Source organism: Panthera leo, chromosome B2 (genome assembly GCF_018350215.1).
Source record: "Panthera leo isolate Ple1 chromosome B2, P.leo_Ple1_pat1.1, whole genome shotgun sequence".
NCBI classification, from domain to species: Eukaryota; Metazoa; Chordata; class Mammalia; order Carnivora; family Felidae; genus Panthera; species Panthera leo.
In genome coordinates, this window is record NC_056683.1 from 28,348,194 (window position 1) to 28,370,406 (window position 22,213).

General features: G+C 37.0%; 1 protein-coding gene and 1 pseudogene across 5 annotated transcripts in view; one reads left to right on the plus strand and one right to left on the minus strand.

Annotated features, from left to right (window-relative positions):
- Positions 1–16,106, minus strand: part of LOC122219245 — a 40,207-nt pseudogene extending 24,101 nt beyond the window's left edge.
- Positions 1–22,213, plus strand: part of EXOC2 (exocyst complex component 2) — a 279,267-nt gene that overhangs the window by 240,221 nt on the left and 16,833 nt on the right. For all 5 annotated transcript variants that reach the window (XM_042938092.1, XM_042938091.1, XM_042938094.1 and 2 more), the window contains one exon: positions 20,122–20,177. In XM_042938092.1, the coding sequence (XP_042794026.1) occupies positions 20,122–20,177 (56 nt within the window). The remainder of the gene's footprint in view (positions 1–20,121; positions 20,178–22,213) is intronic.

The window sequence follows — 22,213 nt, forward strand, 5'->3', positions numbered from 1 at the left end:
GTCTTCTTCAAAATTACTTTGGCTATTCAGGGCCTTTTGTGGTTCCATATGAATTTTAGGATTGCTTGTTCTAGTTTCGAGAAGAATGCTGGTGCAATTTTGATTGGGATTGCATTGAATGTGTAGATAGCTTTGGGTAGTATTGACATTTTGACAATATTTATTCTTCCAATCCATGAGCAGGGAATGTCTTTCCATTTCTTTATATCTTCTTCAATTTCCTTCATAAGCTTTCTATAGTTTTCAGCATACAGATCTTTTACATCTTTGGTTAGGTTTATTCCTAGGTATTTTATGCTTCTTGGTGCAATTGTGAATGGGATCAGTTTCTTTATTTGTCTTTCTGTGGCTTCATTGTTAGTGTATAAGAATGCAACTGACTTCTGTACATTGATTTTGTATCCTGCAACTTTGCTGAATTCATGTATCAGTTCTAGCAGACTTTTGTTGGAGTCTATCGGATTTTCCATGTATAATATCATGTCATCTGCAAAAAGCGAAAGCTTGACTTCATCTTTGCCAATTTTGATGCCTTTGATTTCCTTTTGTTGTCTGATTGCTGAAGCTAGAACTTCCAACACTATGTAAAACAACAGCGGTGAGAGTGGGCATCCCTGTTGTGTTCCTGATCTCAGGGAAAAAGCTCTCAGTTTTTCCCCATTGAGGATGATGTTAGCTGTGGGCTTTTCATAAATGGCTTTTATGATCTTTAAGTATGTTCCTTCTATCCCGACTTTCTCAAGGGTTTTTATTAAGAAAGGGTGCTGGATTTTGTCAAAGACCTTTTCTGCATCGATTGACAGGATCATATGGTTCTTATCTTTTCTTTTATTAATGTGATGTATCACGTTGATTGATTTGTGAATGTTGAACCAGCCCTGCATCCCAGGAATGAATCCCACTTGATCATGGTGAATAATTCTTTTTATATGCTGTTGAATTCGATTTGCTAGTATCTTACTGAGAATTTTTGCATCCATATTCATCAGGGATATTGGCCTGTAGTTCTCTTTTTTTACTGGGTCTCTGTCTGGTTTAGGAATCAAAGTAATTCTGGCTTCATAGAATGAGTCTGGAAGTTTTCCTTCCCTTTCTATTTCTTGGAATAGCATGAGAAGGATAGGTATTATCTCTGCTTTAAACGTCTGGTAGAACTCCCCTGGGAAGCCATCTGGTCCTGGACTCTTATTTGTTGGGAGATTTTTGATAACCGATTCAATTTCCTCACTGGTTATGGGTCTGTTCAAGCTTTCTATTTCCTCCTGATTGAGTTTTGGAAGAGTGTGGGTGTTTAGGAATTTGTCCATTTCTTCCAGGTTGTCCAATTTGTTGGCATATAATTTTTCATAGTATTCCCTGATAATTGTTTGTGTCTCTGAGGGATTGGTTCTAATAATCCCATTTTCATTCATGATTTTATCTATTTGGGTCATCTCCCTTTTCTTTTTGAGAAGCCTGGCTAGAGGTTTGTCAGTTTTGTTTATTTTTTCAAAAAACCAACTCTTGGTTTCGTTGATCTGCTCTACATTTTTTTTAGATTCTATATTATTTATTTCTGCTCTGATCTTTATTATTTCTCTTCTGCTGCTGGGTTTAGGCTGCCTTTGCTGTTCTGCTTCTATTTCCTTTAGGTGTGCTGTTAGATTTTGTATTTGGGATTTTTCTTGTTTTGAGATAGGCCTGGATTGCAATGTGTCTTCCTCACAGGACTGCCTTCGCTGCGTCCCAAAGCGTTTGGATTGTTGTATTTTCATTTTCGTTTGTTTCCATATATTTTTAAATTTCTTCTCTAATTGCCTGGTTGACCCACTCATTCGTTAGTAGGGTGTTCTTTAACCTCCATGCTTTTGGAGGTTTTCCAGACTTTTTCCTGTGGTTGATTTCAAGCTTCATAGCATTGTGGTCTGAAAGTATGCATGGTATAATTTCAATTCTTGTATACTTATGAAGTGCTGTTTTGTGACCCAGTATGTGATCTATCTTGGAGAATGTTCCATGTGCACTCGAGAAGAAAGTATATTCTGTTGCTTTGGGATGCAGAGTTCTAAATATATCTGTCAGGTCCATCTGATCCAATGTATCATTCAGGGCCCTTGTTTCTTTATTGACTGTGTGTCTATATGATCTATCCATTTCTGTAAGTGGAGTGTTAAAGTCCCCTGCAATTACCACATTCTTATCAATAAGGTTGCTTATGTTTATGAGTAATTGTTTTATATATTTGGGGGCTCCGGTATTCGGCGCATAGACATTTATAATTGTTAGCTCTTCCTGATGGATAGACCCTGTTATTATTATATAATGCCCTTCTTCATCTCTTGTTACAGCCTTTAATTTAAAGTCTAGTTTGTCTGATAGAAGTATGGCTACTCCAGCTTTCTTTTGGCTTCCAGTAGCATGATAAATCATTCTCCATCCCCTCACTCTCAATCTAAAGGTGTCCTCAGATCTAAAATGAGTCTCTTGTAGACAGCAAATAGTTGGGTCTTGTTTTTTTATCCATTCTGATACCCTATGTCTTTTGGTTGGCGCATTTAATCCATTGACATTCACTGTTATTATAGAAAGATACGGGTTTAGAGTCATTGTGATGTCTGTATGTTTTATGCTTGCAGCAATGTCTCTGCTACATTGTCTCACAGGATCCCCCTTAGGATCCCTTGTAGGGCTGGTTTAGTGGTGACAAATTCCTTCAGTTTTTGTTTGTTTGGTAAGACCTTTATCTCTCCTATTCTAAATGACAGACTTGCTGGATAAAGGATTCTCGGCTGCATATTTTTTTCTGTTCAATACATTGAAGATCTCGTGCCAATCCTTTCTGACCTTCCAAGTTTCAAAAGAGAGATCAGTCATGAGTCTTATAGGTCTCCCTTTATAAGTTAGGGCATGTTTATCCCTTGCTGCTTTCAGAATTTTCTCTTTATCCTTGTATTTTGCCAGTTTCTCTATGATATGTCGTGCAGAAGGTGGATTCAAGTTACGTCTGAAGGGAGTTCTCTGTTACTCTTGGATTTCAATGCCTTTTTCCTTCCCCAGTTCAGGGAAGTTCTCAGCTATTACTTCTTCAAGTACACCTTCAGCCCCTTTCCCTCTCTCTTCCTCCTCTGGAATACCAATTATGCGTATATTACTTCTTTTTAGTGTATCACTTAGTTCTCTAATTATCCCCTCATACCCCTGGATTTTTTTATCTCTCTTTCTCAGCTTCCTCTTTTTCCATAACTTTATCTTCTAGTTCACCTATTCTCTCCTTTGCCTCTTCAATCCGAGTCGTGGTCGTTTCCATTTTATTTTGCATTTCATTTAAAGCGTTTTTCAGCTCCTCCTGACTGTTCCTTAGTCCCTTGATCTCTGTAGCAAGAGATTCTCTGCTGTCCTCTATACTGTTTTCAAGCCCAGCGATTAATTTTATGACTATTATTCTAAAGTCACTTTCTGTTATATTATTTAAATCCTTTTGATCAGTTCATTGGCTGTTGTTATTTCCTGGAGATTCTTTAGAGGGGAATTCTTCCATTTGGTCATTTTGGATAGTCCCTGGAGTGATGTGGACCTGCAGGGCACTTCCCCTGTGCTGTGGTGTATAACTGGAGTTGGTGGGTGGAGTTGCAGTCAGACCTGATGTCTGCCCCAGCCCACCGCTGGGGCCACAGTCAGACTGGTGTGTGCCTTCTCTTCCCCTCTCCTAGGGGCGGGATTCACTGTGGGGTGGCGTGGCCCGTCTGGGCTACTTGCACACTGCCAGGCTTGTGGTGCTGGGGATCTGACGTATTAGCTGGGGTGGGTAGGCAAGGTGCACAGGGGCAGGAGGGGCAGGCTTCACTCGCTTCTCCTTAGGTGATGCACTTCAGGAGGGGCCCTGTGGCAGCGGGAGGGAGTCAGACCCGCTGCCAGAGGGTTGGCTCCGCAGAAGCACAGCGTTGGGTGTTTGCGCGGAGCGAGTAAGTTCCCTGGCAGGAACTGGTTCCATTTGGGATTTTGGCTGGTGGATGGCCGAGGGAGATGGCACTGGTGAGCGCCTTTGTTCCCCAACAAACTGAGCTCTGTCGTCCCGGGGCTCAGCAACTCTCCCTCCCTTTGTCCTCCAGCCTTCCCGCTTTCCGAGCAGAGCTGTTAGCTTATAACCTTCCAGATGTCAGGTCCCGCTTGCTGTCGGAACACACTCCATCCGGCCCCTCCGCTTTTGCCAGCCAGACTCTGGGGCTCTGCTTGGCCGGCAGGCTGCCCCTCCGCCCCGGCTCCTTCCCGCCAGTCCATGCAGCGCGCACCGCCTCTCCGCCCTTCCTACCCTCTTCCGTGGGCCTCTCGTCTGCGCTTGGCTCTGGAGGCTCCATTCTGCTAGTCTTCTGGTGGTTTTCTGGGTTATTTAGGCAGGTGTAGGTGGAATCTAAGTGATCAGCAGGATGCGCGGTGAGCCCACCGTCCTCCTACGCCGCCATCTTCCCTCTCCCTCTGTATGATACGAATGTTAATCCTCTTTAATAAATCACTGAGTTCTTTAAGTCTTGTATAATGATCCTTCTGCCTTTTTCTCACACTTCTGTTCAGCTTCAATTTTTCCCCATAATTTTTCCTTCTGTATCACTGATTTGCTGCTCTGCTTCATCCATCCTCGCCATCATGGCATCAATTCAAGATTGTGCCTTGGTTATAGCATCTTCCGATTTCAGCCTGACAAGATTTTAGCTCTTTTATCTCTGCAGAAAGGGATTTTTCCTGTGTCTTCTATGCCTTTTTCAACCCCAGCTTGTTCCTATAATTGTGGGGCGGTGGAGTTAATGTTTATTTTTGGGAGAGAAAGAGAGACAGTGTGACCAGGGAAGGTGCAGAGAGAGAGTGAGACATAGAATCTGAAGCAAGCTCCAGGCTCTGAGCTGTCAGCACAGAGCCCAATGTGGGCCTGGAACTCACAAACTGTGATATGACCTGAGCTGAAATGAGACACTTAACTGACCAAGCCACCCAGGCACTCTTAGCTTTTTTTTAATATTTTATTTATTTTAGGGGAGAGTCTAAGTGGGGAAAGGGCAGAGAAAGGGAGACAGAGGATCTGAAGCAGGCTCTACACTGACAGGCTGACAGCAGTGAGCCCAATATGGGGCTTGAACTCATGAACTGCGAGATCATGACCTGAGCTGAAGTCAGACGCTTAACAGACTGAGCCACCCAGGTACCCCATAATTGTGCTTTTAAATTCTAGTTCATACATCTTACTTATATCTGTGTCAATTAAATCCCTGGCTGTCATTTCTTCCTGCTCTTCTTTTCTGGATGAAGTCTTCTATGTTGTCATTTTGGAGAAAGAAAAAAATTAATAAAATAAAATAATAAATAAAAATCAGGGGTGCCTGGGTGGCCCAGTTGGTTAGGCATCTGACATTGGCTCAGGTCATGATCTCAGGGTTTGTGAGTTCAAGCCCCGTGTCAGGGTCTGTGCTGACAGCTCAGAGCCTGGAGCCTCCTTTGGATTCTGTGTCTCCCTCTCTCTCTCTCTGTCTCTCCCCCACTTGTGTGCTTGCTCTCTCTCTCAAAAGTAAAATAAACATTAAAAAAATTATTAAAAATATTAAAATTAAAACAAAATGAAAAAACTTCAGTAAATGAAGTTAGATCTTAGGTGTGTTTCAGTCTGCTTGGTAAGAGAGGCTTGATAGAGAAAAGAGAGAAAAAAATAAATAAATTTTTAATAAAATAAAATAGAATAGAATAAAAATGTTCTTTATCCAAGAAATAGAAAGAAAAAAAAACTATAAACAAAAACAGAAGCAAAGAACAAATAAAAAGAAACCCAAATAAAGCTAGATCCAGTTTCCCCTAGAGCTGAAACACCCCTAGAGCTGCAGCACCCTATGATCTGTAGACTAAACAGGTGGAAGGGATTTGTCCTGGTCTTCTCTGGGAGGGGCCTGCTGTGCTGATTATCAGGGGGCCTTGTTTCAGTGGAAATGCGGCTCCAAAGTGCAGATGAGTGGGACTTGGTGTAAGCAACTCTGGCCTCCACTAGGTGGCGCTGTGTTTCCCTCTGAAGTCTGACCATGCTGGTGGGCTTGGGGAGGGTGGGTAAGGGAAGATGCCCTTTCCTTACCCTGGGAGGGCAACGCTTGGCTGCCTCTGTTCAGGATAGCCTTCATTTCTTTCTTGAGCTGAGACTTGGACTGTGATCTTGAACTGGATTTGATCTTGAAAAGATCGATGGCAGCGTTTGAATTTTATGATTGTCAGAATGGCTTCTGCTACACTTTGGTCTTCCAGCTGGTCTGTTTCAAAGGCTATAAATACTTCTATAGTTGTAATCAAACTACCAGTTTCTTGATCTTTCATAACTTCTCCTAGAGCATCTATATTGTATCTGTCATAATCGTCGTAGTGTGAAGAACTGTACACATTCCTCCCTTCCTTGGTTTTCATTTAATTTGGAGTCTTCTGATCCCTCTGTGCAAACTGTATTTCATTTTGGCATCCATAAATACATTTTCTATCCAAATTACGAAAAGCATCTTCAGTGTCACACATCCTTGGTTGAACATAAACAAATCCTCTTGGATAGCAGGTATAAAAATCAAGTGGAGCATACATATGAACTATAGGACCATAATGACCAAATTCCCATTGTAAACCTTCAGTCTGATATTGTGGGCCACATTCCTTACAAACAGAGATGGCGTTGGGAGGGAGGGGTGTGCACAGGTAGCGTGATATGACAGCAACATGAGTCTGGGCAGGGGCATTAATGGGCTCAGTAAACTGTCCACAGATCCTCAGACACTCTCAGCCAAATGGATCCACTGTGACAGCCCTCTGTAAGTTATACTTAATTTTAAAAGAGGGAAAAACTGAAAATTTAAAAATCTTGAAAAACAGAGTATCATCATTTAGTAAGTACAGCCAATTGCTTACCTTTTTCAAATACATATCTTTGTGTAATATTTTGTGTAGGACATTTTCAGCTATGAAAGTCACTAAATCCAAGTATCTAAACAAAATGAACATTCAGACCTTCAAATCACTGTTATTTCAATTTAAAAACATTTTTTGTTCTGCTAAATGTCAAACTTAGAAAACTTATATTAAGGTGAAGCCTCATAAGCCAAGACCCCTGGCCCCCATTGGACATGTCTCATGAGGACATGCATTTGCTATTGTGTTAAGATGATATTGGTTGTTTTTTTTTTCAACTTTAGCATAACCTAGCATATTTAAACTAATAAAATAATTTTTATTTCCTTTTTACATTCTCCTTTTCTGTTTTTCTTATTTTTAATGCATGGAATATATAATATACATCTATATGTATAAATTATGTTTTATACATTTATGTATTTGTTTTAAACAATATAATTATTTATTAACATAGTGGCACATAGTTTTATATATCAGATGTTATGTATCACACATTATAATCTTATATCAAGAGGGTTCAAATTTATTTTACTTATAACTTGGATAATCAGTAAGTTTGAAGACTATGCCTCTTGATGGCAGGTACCATGCCTTAGTCCCACTGGGGTCCCCACCATAGGAAGTCCCTTTACATAGTGGATTCTCAACATATGTTTGAACAAATGAGTATTTTAGTAAATGAATGGTTTCCCAATATGAGAATTATACTAAGTCTTAACATTTTTTCCTGATAAGAAAACATTTCAAACAGGTAGCATTTGTGTTTTCAGATGCCTGTACAAATGTAGGTGACACCTTTTGTGTACACTGCTTTAGAAAGAGCATGAGAGAGGACCTGGTAACACAGTAAGTCATAATTGTACAAATGGAAACATGTAGGTTGCCCCATTTTTGTCATTTTTAAGCTTGTAGCATTGAAAATGAAATACCAAACATCATTTTGCTTTGGGTCATATTGAAAACTTGATGAATTTGTTAAGATACTGCATTTTGGTCCATTTTTAAATAAAAATAATTTACAGTTTAACTGTTATTTTTACATACATTATCACATTTTATCCTTCCAACAACCTCATTGGAGTAAGATTTTATGTTCCCCATTTGGCTGATTTTTAAAATTTGAAGAATCAGAAAAGGAATCAGACTTGTTCAAGATACTAGACTTAGGACCTCAGCCCTGTTCTTCTGTCTCTAAATTCTAACTTTATCATTCTTATTGGAGAAGTATATAGGGTATAGGAGACCAGAGAGATAACAATACTATATAATTTTGCCCATCCTAATATTTTGTAAATAATTGGATTACAAAAGCACTTTGTGCCTTTCTCTGTCCGAGGTACCCCTAACAAAGTATGAAGAGGGAGAGCTGCCACTTTCCCTGAATGAGGGCTCATAGGTTTGGTCTCATAGTCCTACTCCAGCTGAAGAAACAAGTGGCGGCTTGCTAAAAGGACAGTATGTGTATTCAGTTTTCCTTTTTCTGTGAAAAACAGTGACTTATACTGGATCATTTCAATGTATGATAGAATTATAAATGTTACTATAATGAAAGATAAAAATATCAGGAAGAATAAAGAGGTTACTTTTGTTTTTGGATAAAACTGTACCAGAATCTTCCCTTCGCAATAAATTTGGTAGAGTAATAAAAGGAAGCATTGATTTTGAAGATGGAAGAGCAACTGCGTAATTGTTAATAATAACCTCAAGAGAAAAAATAACTTAGAATTCAGATATTGGAAAGAAATTTTGTTGCAGAGTCAGAGAAACAAAATCCTAGCAATAAAATGAGTTGTTATTACTACCTTTCCTGCTCCTTCTTGCTACTATTGAGTTCCCGTGCCTTTGTAGTTGATAGTCCTTACAATAAACTTTATATCCAGCGTTATAGATAATGCAAATGTAGGCTAATGTAGGTAAACAGCTTGTCAAAGTCAGATGCTACCATCAAAGCCCTTTCTACCTTGCTATACTGCTTCTTCAATTTCATCATTTCAAACATTTAACAACCAATTGCTTAGTAGTTTTAATTGTCACAGTTAGGCTTAAAAGATACTTATTGAAAGATTTAAAAGATTTTATCACAAATGGCAAGATTTCATTCTTTTTAAGGCTAATGTTTCACTTAAGGCTAATATTCCACCACATCTTCCTTATCCATTTATTTATCTATGGATATTTAGGTTACCTCCATATGTTGGCACTGTATATAATGTTACAGTAAACATAGGGATGCATATATCTTTTTATATTAGTGTTTTTGCTTTCTTTGAGTAAATACCCAGTAGTGGAATTACTAGATCATATGGTATTTCTATTTTTAGTTTTTTGAGGACCCTCCATAACTGTTTTGCACAGTGGCTGCACGAATTTACATTCCCACTAACAGTGCACAAGCGTTCCCTTTTCTCTACATCCTTACAAACACTTGTTATTTCTTGTCTTTTTGATACTAGTTGTTGTGGCTGGTGTGAGGTGACAATACGGATGGACCTAGAAGATATTATGCTAAGTAAAATTAGTCAGACACAGAAAGACAAATACCATACAATTTTGCTTTTATGGGGAATCTAAAAACCAACAAAAAAACAGAAACAGACCCATAAAGAGGAAAAACTATTATTTACCAAAAGGTTAAGGAATAGGAGGATGGACAAAGTGAGCAAAGGGGAGTGGGAGGTGTAGGCTTCCAGTTATGGCATGAATAAGTCACCGTTGAAAGATACAACATGGGGAATACAGTCAATGGTAGTGTAATAGTGTTGTGTGGTGATCGGTGGTAGGTACACTTATGAGCATAGCATAATATTTAGAGTTGTTAAATCACTATGTTGTACACCTGAAACTAATGTAACTTTTTTATCAACCATGTCTCATTAAAAAAATTTTTTTAATGTTCATTTATTGTTTAGAGAGAGAGAGAGACAGAATGCGAGCAGGGGAGGGGCAGAGAGAGAGGGAGACACAGGATCCAAAGCGAGCTCCAGGCTCTGAGCGGTCAGCACAGAGCCTGACACAGGGCTTGAACTCGTGAACAGTGAGATCATGACCTGGACCTGAGCCGATGCCGGATGCTCAACCCACTGAGCCACCCAGGCCAAGACCAAATGTTGAGAATACGGACTTTATGTTATTACTTCTTTGCTGTGCTCCACAGTGGTGATTCCACTGATAGGGATACAATAGCTGCTCCATAACATGGATAGTACCACTCTGCATTTTCATACCATCTACAGTGGGCCAGACAGTGGTAGAGCACTTTCTGTGTGTTCATTCACTGAATCACAGAGGCCCACACAGCTAACTAGAGAAGGCAGGATTCTAACCCAACCAGTCAGGCTTTAGTGCCATGTTCTTCAGCCTGGCTTCTCTCATAACCATTTTATTAGTTGTGATTTAATTGAGGTCATCTTTATTTAAAAAAAAACAACAACTTGAGACTTTGAAATTAAAGTCACTACAGACTTGTTTATGAAATGTTATATACAAATGTAATAAAACGTTTTAAGTGTAAAACAAAATACATTCCTTTGCATAGTTAAAATGAATCTTGTCTCTTTGACTTTGCTAATTGAAGTACTTTCTAATGAAAAAATATTTTCTGCCAGAAGGCTAAATTGAAACAAATGAGTTTGTTTTATCAACTGATGTTAAATTGATTAAATGTCTACCTTTAGGTCTGAAATTCAGTATATCATGTATCAAATGATGAAACTGATATTCTCTGTTAAATGTATGAGGTGATCTGTAATATTTATGGTAGTGTAACTCATAATTTGTTTTACCCATCAGACTTTAACTTTGGAATGGGAGATGTTGTGATACCCTTGCTCATTTTTGAGTCTTGAAAGACATTTGTCTATGATGTATATGAATGCTAAACTATTAATAAATAGAAATATTTTCTTAAAAATGGAAAACATAAGCCATGAAATAATTTTATTGTTATTTTCACTGCTGGCAATGTTTTCTCTTTTCATGAGACAAAGTTTTCCTCTTCTTATTTAAAAGATAGGAGATCATGGGGCGCCTGGGTGGCTCACTTGGTTAAGTGCCCCACTCTTGGTTTCAGCTCAGGTCATGATCTCACACTTTCATGAGTTTGAGCCCTGCATTGGGCTCTGCACTGGCAGCACAGAGCCTTCTTGGGAACCTCTCTCTCCCCTTCTTTCTGCCCCTCCCTCTCTTTTTCTCTCTCAAAAGAAATAGACTTTAAAAATAAAATAAAATATAGAAGATCATATTAATTAAAGCCAAAAAAAGATTCTGATAAAATTGAGAACTGTAGAGGTTGAGGTTATTCACTCAGAGACTACATATGAAGCATATCCTCTCTTCAAGTGTTCACTTTTAAAATCCCCTATATGGCAAAGACACTCTGTCAATTTTGGCAATGAAATCAACTTAGGAATGAACAAACTAAAACATGAAGACCTGGAACTTAAAACCCTTTCTCTATTCCAGCAAAACTAATTTTATTGTAGAATATTTAGGCCTTTCTGTCTGTCAATACTGATACAGTTCCTGGTTACCTTTTTTTAATAGGCAGTAATTTCAATAATGTGCCTTAAGAGTGTAATTGAATAATTTATTTCAGAAAAAAAAAGTTTTTTCATGTAGTGTTTCAGTTTTACCAAAAAAAGTACATTGTGGGATATTTATAGTATTTTTCAATCTATTTTTATCTGTAGACTAGGACTGATAACTGCCTTAGGGCATAGGGGTTAAAAACAGGAAATGTGGTTTATAAAGTAGGTAGTATCTCCAGAGTTTCCAAAGTTTGATTTCTTATAGTACTGACTGAAGAGTATCATGTTTCAAAACAACATTAGGCAGCGTACCTTGAAATCAGTCTGTGTTTAAAGGAGTCGTCTGTCCAATTAAGACAGGAAATGCTTCATGGAAAAGTTTGCGCTCTTGGTATAGGTTCAAGTAGTGTAGCAGTTGTTTTCTGTGATTATACACTGTTCTTTCTCTCCAGCTCTGTTTTAGACAGTCTTTATGTAGTTAGATTGAGCATAAGTCTCATGTAAATTTTAGTAAATTTCCTTTGACCTTTGTGTTTTGATTAAAATTTTATTTTAGTGTTTTAATGGAAAGTTTTGTCTTTATCATAGTTGAGAAGGAGCATATATTATAGTTACTAATTATAGTAATTAGAAAATCCAAGTTAAGAAAACAAAAAGGTATGAAAAAGCAAGGTTATAATTTTTATGGCCTTAAATGACAGTTTGGCAGAACTGATCAAAACTGAAAACCCTTGACTCAGCAATTTCATTTCTAGGAATATATCATACATAAATTATTCTATGAGAATATAAGGATTGGTGTTCACTGCAGAATTATTTATAGTAGTATATAATTGTCTAATATAATAGAATAAATTATGAATAAATAAAAAATGAATAAATCGTAAATAACAGAATAAATCAATTATGGTACATCCATAATATAGGATACAAGGCAGCACTTGAAAATGATAAGGTAAATATATATACACTGGCATGGAAGAATGTTTGTGATATGTTACAAAATGAAGTAAACAAGTTTTACTTGGAATGTGTAGTGTAATCTCATTTTTTAGAGGAAAAAATTATATTCATGGGAAGAGATTGGGAAGACTACATGCCATACTAAGGAGACTGATGGAGAAGTTTATTGGACTTTTATTTGTTATTATGAAAACTTATACTTCTGTGTTTTAATTCTTTTCAGTGAGCATTTAATGTTTTTCAAAGTAAGAAATCAAGAAGAAAGACCTGATTAATCCAAAATGTTCACTATTCTGTTCTTATAAAGACATTCTTTAGAGAAGTCTGCTTAGTGATTTGTCCAAATTACTATTATAAGAGGAGTCAAACCCATTTATGTAACACTTTTTAATTTATAAAACATTTTCCCATACTTGAAAGAATACCTGAAGCCCCGGTTAATTAACTGATTGTCCAGCTAAAATGTAAATCCAAGCCATTCTATACACACCTGTACATTATCTATTATTAGGTTATTGCTAGGCATTATTTCATGAGATTGGCCCAAAAGCAACACTAAGATCCTTCCAACATGTCAGGGAATTGTTTTTTTCACAGTGGTGCTGAGGATTTCATCAAACAGAGCCCTCTGTTTACCAGTGTGGGTTTTAGTGTTTGCTGAACAATTTTCTTTTGTGCAGTTGCTTTCTTGTGCTGTTTTATAGATAATGTAAGCCTCTCTCCCGTGTGCAAGATGGTTGTGTTCTCTTAATTCTGGTAGTGTCCCCATTAGAATGTGAGGAGAGGGGGCTTTATTTTTTATGAAATTTCTCTTATTTTGGTCACTACTATATCTCTAGTGCCTGGAAGAGAGTCTGCCATGTAATAGTAATAGGCACTCAATAAATATTTTTAGTAGTATGCCCATTCCAAAATCAAGTGCCCTCCCTATTTGATTAAAAGAAGAAAATGGCAAATAGAGCAAGAAAAGACTTCTTTTCCACTTTCATGTATGAAAATCAAGACCTTCATTGTTGAAGAAGATGGTATGTGGTCCAGGCCCAATTACAGGAAGCTCACCCTGCGAGAAGAAGCCTACAGGTTCTTGCTCAGAGCAGAGATGAGCTTTGTTTTCTCCATGGGGAATTTCCACACTGGGCTACTAGATTAATTGCTAACTGATAGTCTAGATTGATACTGTGTGGGTGGGGACACTTTTTTGGTCAAATAGCATGACACATTCTAATTTTATATTCACAGAGTAGAGGAGATACATATTATAAATACTTAGAAGTTGTTCTCAGTCCCTTGGAAAGTTGTGGGGGCTTATCTAAACGGGAACCTTTTTAAAAACAATACTTATTACTACATCATAATAATGTAGCATTTGTAACTCCAAGAAACAGTTTGCCTTATTTTTCTGTGTGCACTATTCACATGGACAGCTCATTTCCTTGTAGTACAGTAAAATGTGGCATTTATGGCCCACTAATGTTGAAGCTAAAGCTAAAACCCTGGTTTCCTAACACATAACTAAATGTTCATTATGTCCTAATATATCTGAGCTCTTTCTGAGTATCAAGCCTATAGTGAACATTCAAAAATGTTAAGTTTATTATTTGAAATAGCTGTTTGCTAAGTATATAGCCAGAAAAACAAAGCATATTTGTCAAACTAATGTATTTAGACTTAACAGCATTCTATGCTGCTATACTTAATTTATCCAAACTATATTTTTCAAATGGATCCTGAAAAATTATTTCGAAAGGACTGTTTTTTGTTTTCTTTAACCCTATGAGAAGTAAGAGATACATGCTTTAGCAGAGTATCTCCTTTACACATAAACTGACGCATGTACATTTTTAGTGAATGGCTCAAGTACAAAATTATATATTATTTAAAACTTTTCTCAGATGTATTTGTTCACTCATTCATTCACTTATCAATTTATTTAAGAGGGTTAAGGGAGCTTACTAGTGAGCAAGACCTACATGGCGTTTGCCTTCTTTTATTTCTGAACTTGTGTTACAGGCCAGCCACTGTGGTAGGTAGTAAGGATACAAAGACAAGGTAAGTGAAGGGTGATACCCATGCATGTGGAGTTAACAATCTAGCAAGGTAGATAGATATTAATCAGGTCATCTTATAAATCAGTGGAAAGCTGTTACAGTGGGAGGAGAGAGAGCTGGCGCCAAGAGGACATGAGAGGTCTTCCCTAACAATTGCTAGTATGTTCTATTCAGCCCTTCTTTCCAAACCAGTGCACAGTATGACAAAACAGTTCCACCAAAATTCCAACTTCTAGAGAACTTTGTGTAAACTAGCAAAACAAGAGTATAGTCAAAGGCAAATCTCTCCAGTTCTAGCACATCCCAGTAACATTTGGTATTGTATCTGGGCAGTCTGCCTCTGTCCTGTTCTTAAGCTGTTCAGAGATCGCTGGTGCCACTCAAAAGAACTTTACCTACAATTAGGATATGCTGTAGCCTGGTGACAGTCATGATGTGTTAGAATGTCCAATCTTCAGGGCCACCTGGGTGGCTCAGTTGGTTAAGCATCCGACTTCGGCTCAAGTCATGATCCCATGGTTCATGGGTTCGAGCCCCGCATCGGGCTCTGTGCTAACAGCTCAGAGCCTGGAGCCTGCCTCAGATTCTGTGTCTCCTTCTCTCTCTACCCCTCCCCGACTTGTGCTCTGTCTCTCAAAAATAAACATTTAAAAAAAAAAAAGAATGCCCAATCTTCTCACTGTGTGTTTCAGAAAAATAAATTGGTCTACTTTTTCTAGTTACCATACCTATTACCCAACTATTTATGTCTTTGTTAAAAAAAAATTTACCTGAAATATGTGTACTGTTTTGTAATCTACAAAGTGCTCCCTACCATGGAGATAAGTTCTCTTAGGGTGGGGCCGTTTCTGTTTTGCTCTCTTTTGTACACCATCACCTGTCAGTGCCTAGCACATAATAGATACACAAAAAATATTTAAAGAATAAGAGAATAAATAAATATATATCACATTTTTGTAACAGCTCTGATAGCAAAACAGACATTGTAATGTCTACATTTTGTAAAGTAGGCAGTTGTCTAAAAGGTGAACTGATCTTTGTCTAGGGTCATATCATTATGTATAGATCCCAAGTCTTCTGGCTTTACATTGAGTATTCTTTCTGTTACCTCAATGAACTTAAAAGTCATCATCAACCATTAATGTTAATAATCTTAAAATTAGAATAAAGTCTAGTCGGAAGGAAACATATACCACCAAAATCAACTACAAAATGGTCCATTTGTCATAGACATGGAACTTTTGAAAATAGTACCATAACCTAAAATAAAATCCTGGTCCTGTCTCCAGGTACCATGACCATGGTCCCTTTAAACCCTGCCATCCACTTCAAGGCCTCAGCCAATTTAATAACAAAATTTAGGTACAACTCTTCTCTGATGGCTCTAGGATCTTTCTTGGCATCCTTACTACCTCTTTCTTGCTTTATAAATCTAACCTGTTCCATTCAAGGAAGTTAGCTCAGCTGTTAGTGGGAAGACCCAATTTTACATTCTCCAAAACCCAAATCTGTTCTCTTTCAACTCTGAGTAATTGTATTTCTCTCCTTTTGTCATGATCTCCATGTACTTTCCTCTTTGAGGTCAGAAAAGAACAAGTCGATCAGTCTAGCCACCCAAAAGAAGATTGCTACCTTCTGTCACCTGTGTTTTGATGGGGTCCTTTGACATAGTGCCACATGAGCAAGTGAGGCAACCTCTGGCATCCTGCCACTGTTATAGGCTTTTTTTTTTTTTTTTTTTTTTTGGTACAGATCTTTGAAAGAATTGACATCCTCCTACAGCTAGAATTGGAGCAACACTTTTTAAAAATTTACTTATTTTGAGGAAGAGAGAGAAAGAGGGAGAGAGAGAATCCCACGCAGACTCTACACTGTCAGCATAAAGTCTGACATGGGGCTTGATCTCATGAACTGTGAGATCATGACCTGAGCCAAAATCAAGAGTTGGACACTAAACGGGCTGAGATCATGACCTAAGCTGAAGTTGGACACTCAACCAACTGAGCCAGAAAACTCAAAAGGCAGTTAAAACCAAGGGGTTAATCTATGTTTCGTTTTTTAGAAACACATCTGAAGTCTCAGTATAGACCCCTGAGAGAGTAGGGTAGGTACTAGGTTGGCTAGTGTGTAGGGTGTGATACTGGTTTTGTTTCTCCTTAGGCTGATAACTGGCTATTGAGTGGAATAAAGAGAAAGGAATTGAAATTCTTAACTAGGAAGACCACAGAGATCTTATCTGTTTCATGTTTGTGAACCTTCAGACCTCAGTCTCTAGACACGGACGCTGTCTAGTCTCTAGGTCCAGTGCCCTTCCTCCACCCCTCCCAAATACTATTCTTTACCCTTTCAAGAACTTGACAAAAAGGAAATCACAAGTAAATGTTTCACAAATTAGTATAAAACAAAGATTTTGTTTTACAGTATAAAACCCTTTCATACTATGTATTTGCTACATACAACTTAAACACCTATATGAATACTAGTACATTAGGGTAAAACTTAACAGCTAAGCACTTTGGGGTCTTACACATACTGGGGATATACACATATTCTACTTGAAAGACCTAATGTGTCACTAAATCTGGTGTGTGCCTATCAGAGTCCACCATGAAGTAGAATCTCAACAAATTGATGTTAAATGAATGAATGAGAACTTTTAGCCATTCCCTTAGAACTAACAACAATTTCAGCCCAATATGCAGTAAAAAAATACTTATCTCTGTATTTAACACAATGGGTAGCTTTTTAGAGAGAGACAATCATTTATTTTCATATTTTTAAAATTGTTAAGTTCTTAACACCAGCATATACATTGCTTTGGAAGGTTATAATAATATTTCACAAATCTCCTCCTCTAAGTTAGCATGTATTTTTCATATGCGTTCAATTTAATGTTATCTTTTTGAACCCTTACTGACCTGACATGTGGTTTGACCAGGAATTCTCTTTCTGTTCATCCCTAGGGACAGAAACTTTTTTCCTCCCTTTTCCTCCCAACATTACCACTTATTCCTTGAAGCAGTTGTTGTTTTATTTTTTGGTGGTGTGTGGGGGGGGTATTATTTCATTTTCTCTATTCAAAAAAAGTAAGTCTCCAAGAAATACAGGTTCTTGTTTTTGTTTTTGTTTTTTTTTTCTCAATTTGTTACGGTTGAGGCTGTGTGTTCCTTTTAGCATACTATCCTTGTGAAACCTGTGGTCAACCTAAAACAGGAAGCTTGATTTTGTTTTCATATTTTTTTTATTAACAGCAATATAGTTCTGATGGTGGAAAGTGTCCTGTGATTTTATTCTTATTATTCACAGCTTTGCCTTTAGAATTATATTGAGTAATTTAGATTTATGTCTTTTACAGGGTATTTTATTAGTAATGCTCCAGTCTGATGGGTTCTTGCCAGGAAATGTTTTTCCTATCAGGGTCAGAGTGGGAGTTGAGTTGATAGCATGTGACACTGGCTTGCTTTATTCTAAGTTTAATTTTCTGGTTTTTAGTCAGCATTCTGGCCCCACGTTTACATTGAAGAATTTTAGAAGTTAAAAATTGCCCTCACATTTCTAGTTATCATTGCTAGAACATTTCTAGCACCCAACCTCTTGACATTTGTTCATATAGTAGCATTGACAGGATCCTGGTTTTCACCAAGAGCAGAGACTGTTGAATTTCTTTTTTATTTTTAATTTTTTTTAATGTTTTTAGTATTTATTTTTGAGAGAGAGAGAGAGAGAGACAAAGTGCAAGCGAGGGAGGGGCAAAGAGATGGAGAGACACAGAAGACACAGAGACAACTGAGCCACCCAGGCATCCTGAAACTGCTGAATTTCTTAAGTTCCTTATATCATCATTGGCCTAAGATTGTGCTTCTATTTTTAGTAACTTATATACATGGCATGTATGTGTGTGTCTATCTCTCTCTATCTATCTATCTGTAGAAATAGAGAGAGAGAGAGAGAGAGAGAGAGAGAGAGAGAGAGAGAGACGAGCTAGTCTTTTACAGGGTTGCAACTTAAAAATTCTTGACCTGAGCACAGTGATTATGAACTCAGGAACCAGAGAGCCCTTCCCTGCTTTCCGCCACTCACTTTGAAAGAACTATCCAGAGAGCAAGGAACAAGATGAGGCATACTGACTGAGGTGATCATAGTCATCAGAGACAGATGTCACACCCAGGTCTCCCTGTTGCTCTGACTGTAGCAGGTAAACAATCCAGGGGAACAACTCTGTGGTATGCCTTTCCTCTTAGAGGAAGAAAGCTTTTCTGGTCTTGAGCACAAGGTAGTTTATTTCACTTTCACTTATAATAGGTTCCTTGTATTTTCCTGGCTTACCTCCCAGATAAGACTTGTTTCCTTGCAATTAGTTGATTTCAACTAATTTCTGGATTATATTTGTTTACTCTTCAACAGATTTCTTAATTTTTCCACCAGAAAAATAGAATACGTGAACCTCTCCATATTCCAAAGTATATATAAATTGGCTCCTCAAAAGAAAAATAGTGTGCCTATTTAAAACTATAGCATATGACAGAATCAAAAACTAGTTATACATTTAGAATCTAAAACTGTCAATTCAGAAAGTTGGTTATAGTTCTTGGCTTTTAAATTCTCAACTTTTCTAAATCATCAGTAGCTTAGATGACATTATGGGAAAAGACTCTCCTTAACACTGTAACGTTGTTACTGTTAACATCCATGATTTTACAATAGAGAATTTTCTCTGTTTTGGTATAAAAGGAATTCTCAATATTTGCAATTAATTCTAGAAGGCATTCTGAAATAATAGTCCACTCCAAGTAAAAATAATTTCTTTGGAATTAAAGTAAAGCAGCTTCTTGTTTTCACATTTTTTTTCTTGCAAAATAATGATAATTGAAAGTTCTTAATGAGCCCTGTGGGTACCTGGACCAGTCACATGCATTATCTCCTATAATCCTCACTACAAGCCTGCAAGATAGGTACTGTTCTTACACTTTTTAATGGGAGAGAAACCTGGGCTCCCAGTTTTCTTGCCGAAAGTCATAGCTTGTAGGTGACAAAACTGACTTCAGACTCCTGCACTATTAAATCTTGCACACACCTGCTATTGAGTGCCTACTTTTGAGTGAAGCAGTATTTGTTAATTCTTTACTGTCCTTAAATCTTGTATTTTGTCTAACCTTTAACTTGCTTTACAAAATCAGATTGTGATTTTTGTCAGACATTTCTCCCAGAAGTAATTTTTTAAGATCAAAATAGCCTACATAAGTTAACTTTTACCTTTGGAAGTAAAAGGTTACAATAGATATGTAGCTTCTATAAGCTTTAGTAAATATCTTCCTTTTGTCTTTTCTTTTTTGATCTGCTAATGTATGTGTGTACCAGGTAGGCAAGTGCGCACACACACACACACAAATGAAGAAACATGTATATAAAGAAACTGAAGGACAGTTTTAAATTCAGTTTTGAAGCAGACTGACCATCAGTTACAGAGAAACAATGAAAGAAAATGTTTAACTTTTTTTTTAACCTGAACGAAAATAGCCCTTACACCATTTGGTTCTCAAAGGAAGTAGACAGTGGTAGTGTTACTTTCTGTTTCTCCTTAGAAAACTCTAAGGCAGTAGTACAGTGCACAGTAATGCCGTCAAGGGAGGTGGGTAGCTTTTTTCCATTAAATGCCTTTTTTCCCTCCCTCTTCTTGATTTCAGGTGTCAGAAACTATTTAAAAGAAGCATTGGTGAATATAATTGCTGTGCACGCAGAGGTAAGCTGTCATTAGATGTTCTTAAGAAATATGGGTAACTGGAAAACAACACAAAGAGGCAAATTTGATGGTTTTTCTGGTAGTCTTTTTTCCCTTCAGAATATATCTTGGGTATAAATAAAAAACAACTCTAACACATGCACACACACGCATGTGCTTTTACTATGAGAGTTTTTTTTTTCTGAAATTGTGTTTAAAACTAAATCCATTAATGTTCAAAAGGTAAGGAGAAGAGAGATTGTTTTTTCACCTTGGTTTGGAAGGAATGTTAAATCCCTTATCTTGCAAAATTCATTAACCTCTTTTTAACCAGAATACAAATAAGCTTTGGTGTCTTATTCACGTGGCAATGTATTCTTACATAGTGGCTGGGAATCCAGAAAACTAGACTTGTTAGATTGGCTGAAAGGGCAGGCTGAGGTTAGGAAGCAAGTGCATGGTTTCCTATCAGTGACTGACGTAGGTACATGTGGATGTTGATGCTTCTGGTTCATGCTAAAACTTGCCCTCACTTGAAGCATTATCATCTTAAGCTTTACATTAACATCCTTTGTTAACGTCCTTCTTAGAAGGACTCTTCTAAGGAACATCAAAAGAGGCACAGCTACCACCATTATCACCACTATGACTACCAATTCTATAATTTCACAATCCATTACTCACTGCTTTGCCAGTACTTTCAGAGTGGTTATGGCTCATACACAGATTGGTGACCAGATAAAATAAGGCCCACAAAGATGTTATCATTAGATAATTTCCACTGTTGCTTGAGTGCCTTTTAAGCTGCATGCATCTGATGTAGGTGTATTTAGTTTATACCACTGTCTTAATCAAAAAGTATCAGAGGTTGTCAAGATAAACTGGAAAACATGGATAATCAAGGCTAAAGCAAAAGAGTAACCAAAGGGAACAGAGAATGCTATCTTGTTCCTGAATTTGTCTCTAAGTTTGAAACAGCTAGAGCAGAAAGAGAAACGTAGTATGTTATGTTTTCATTTCTTAGTAAAGGAAAACATACACATTCTTCTATGGAAGTATTTTATATATGATTTAACTCCAGCAAGAATTTATCACATACATTTTTAATGATTTTATCATCAAAGATATACAAATGCTTTTTTGTTATGTTAGCTTCCAATAAAATTAGAGTATAAAATTAAATCATCAGTCAGTGAAAGCATTTCTGTGGTAGATGAACAGGTGGTAGTCAGAATTGCAAAATATGTATGCCTTTTAGTGATGACAGTAATTCCTAAAGAGGCAGCTTTATTAATGTCCACTATAAGTAACCATGATTTGTATGAGGTTTTTAAAACCCCCTTCTAATTTATCTCAGTAACTGGAAGTAGAATTTCATTCATAATGTTTATTTACTATTTCTCACATGATCTTAACTTGACAAATTTATAAATCAGCATAGTAAAATGTTTCACCACATTTTCAAATATAATAGTTCTTATTCTGAAAATACCAAGATTCAAAGTTGAAAAATAATCTTTTTTGTCAAATGAAAGGAAATACATATGAAATTTGGCAAACAATAAAATTGGGGACTTTGTTGTCCAATATGCAGTAATGTGCCCAGTTGATACGGTGTTTGTTTGGATCTAAGAAGAGTCTGACTCCATATGTTTTTCTTTTAATTGTGGTAAAAAAACTGACACAATGTGTTTTTATTTTTATAATTTCATATTTCTAAATTTCTATAATTTTATTTCTATAATTTCTATAATATTTCCTTTTGTGAAAAGGGCAAGAGGAAGATGAAATCTTTGAAACTATTTTTAGTTTGTCAACATCAACAACACCTTTCAAAATTATATTTGCCTATATATTTTTAGAGGATTAGTTTTTGCCATTAATCACTTAGTACAATTGTATCTTCTGTCTGTATCTTCCTTTCATTCATAATTGTGATCCTTTAAAAATATGGCTTAGAAGGCCTGTGAGTTATTTTGTTTTGTGCATCTCTTTGTTTTTAACAAATTCAAGTCAGGAAATGTTCCTATAACACATCATTTGCTCTTACTTTAAAC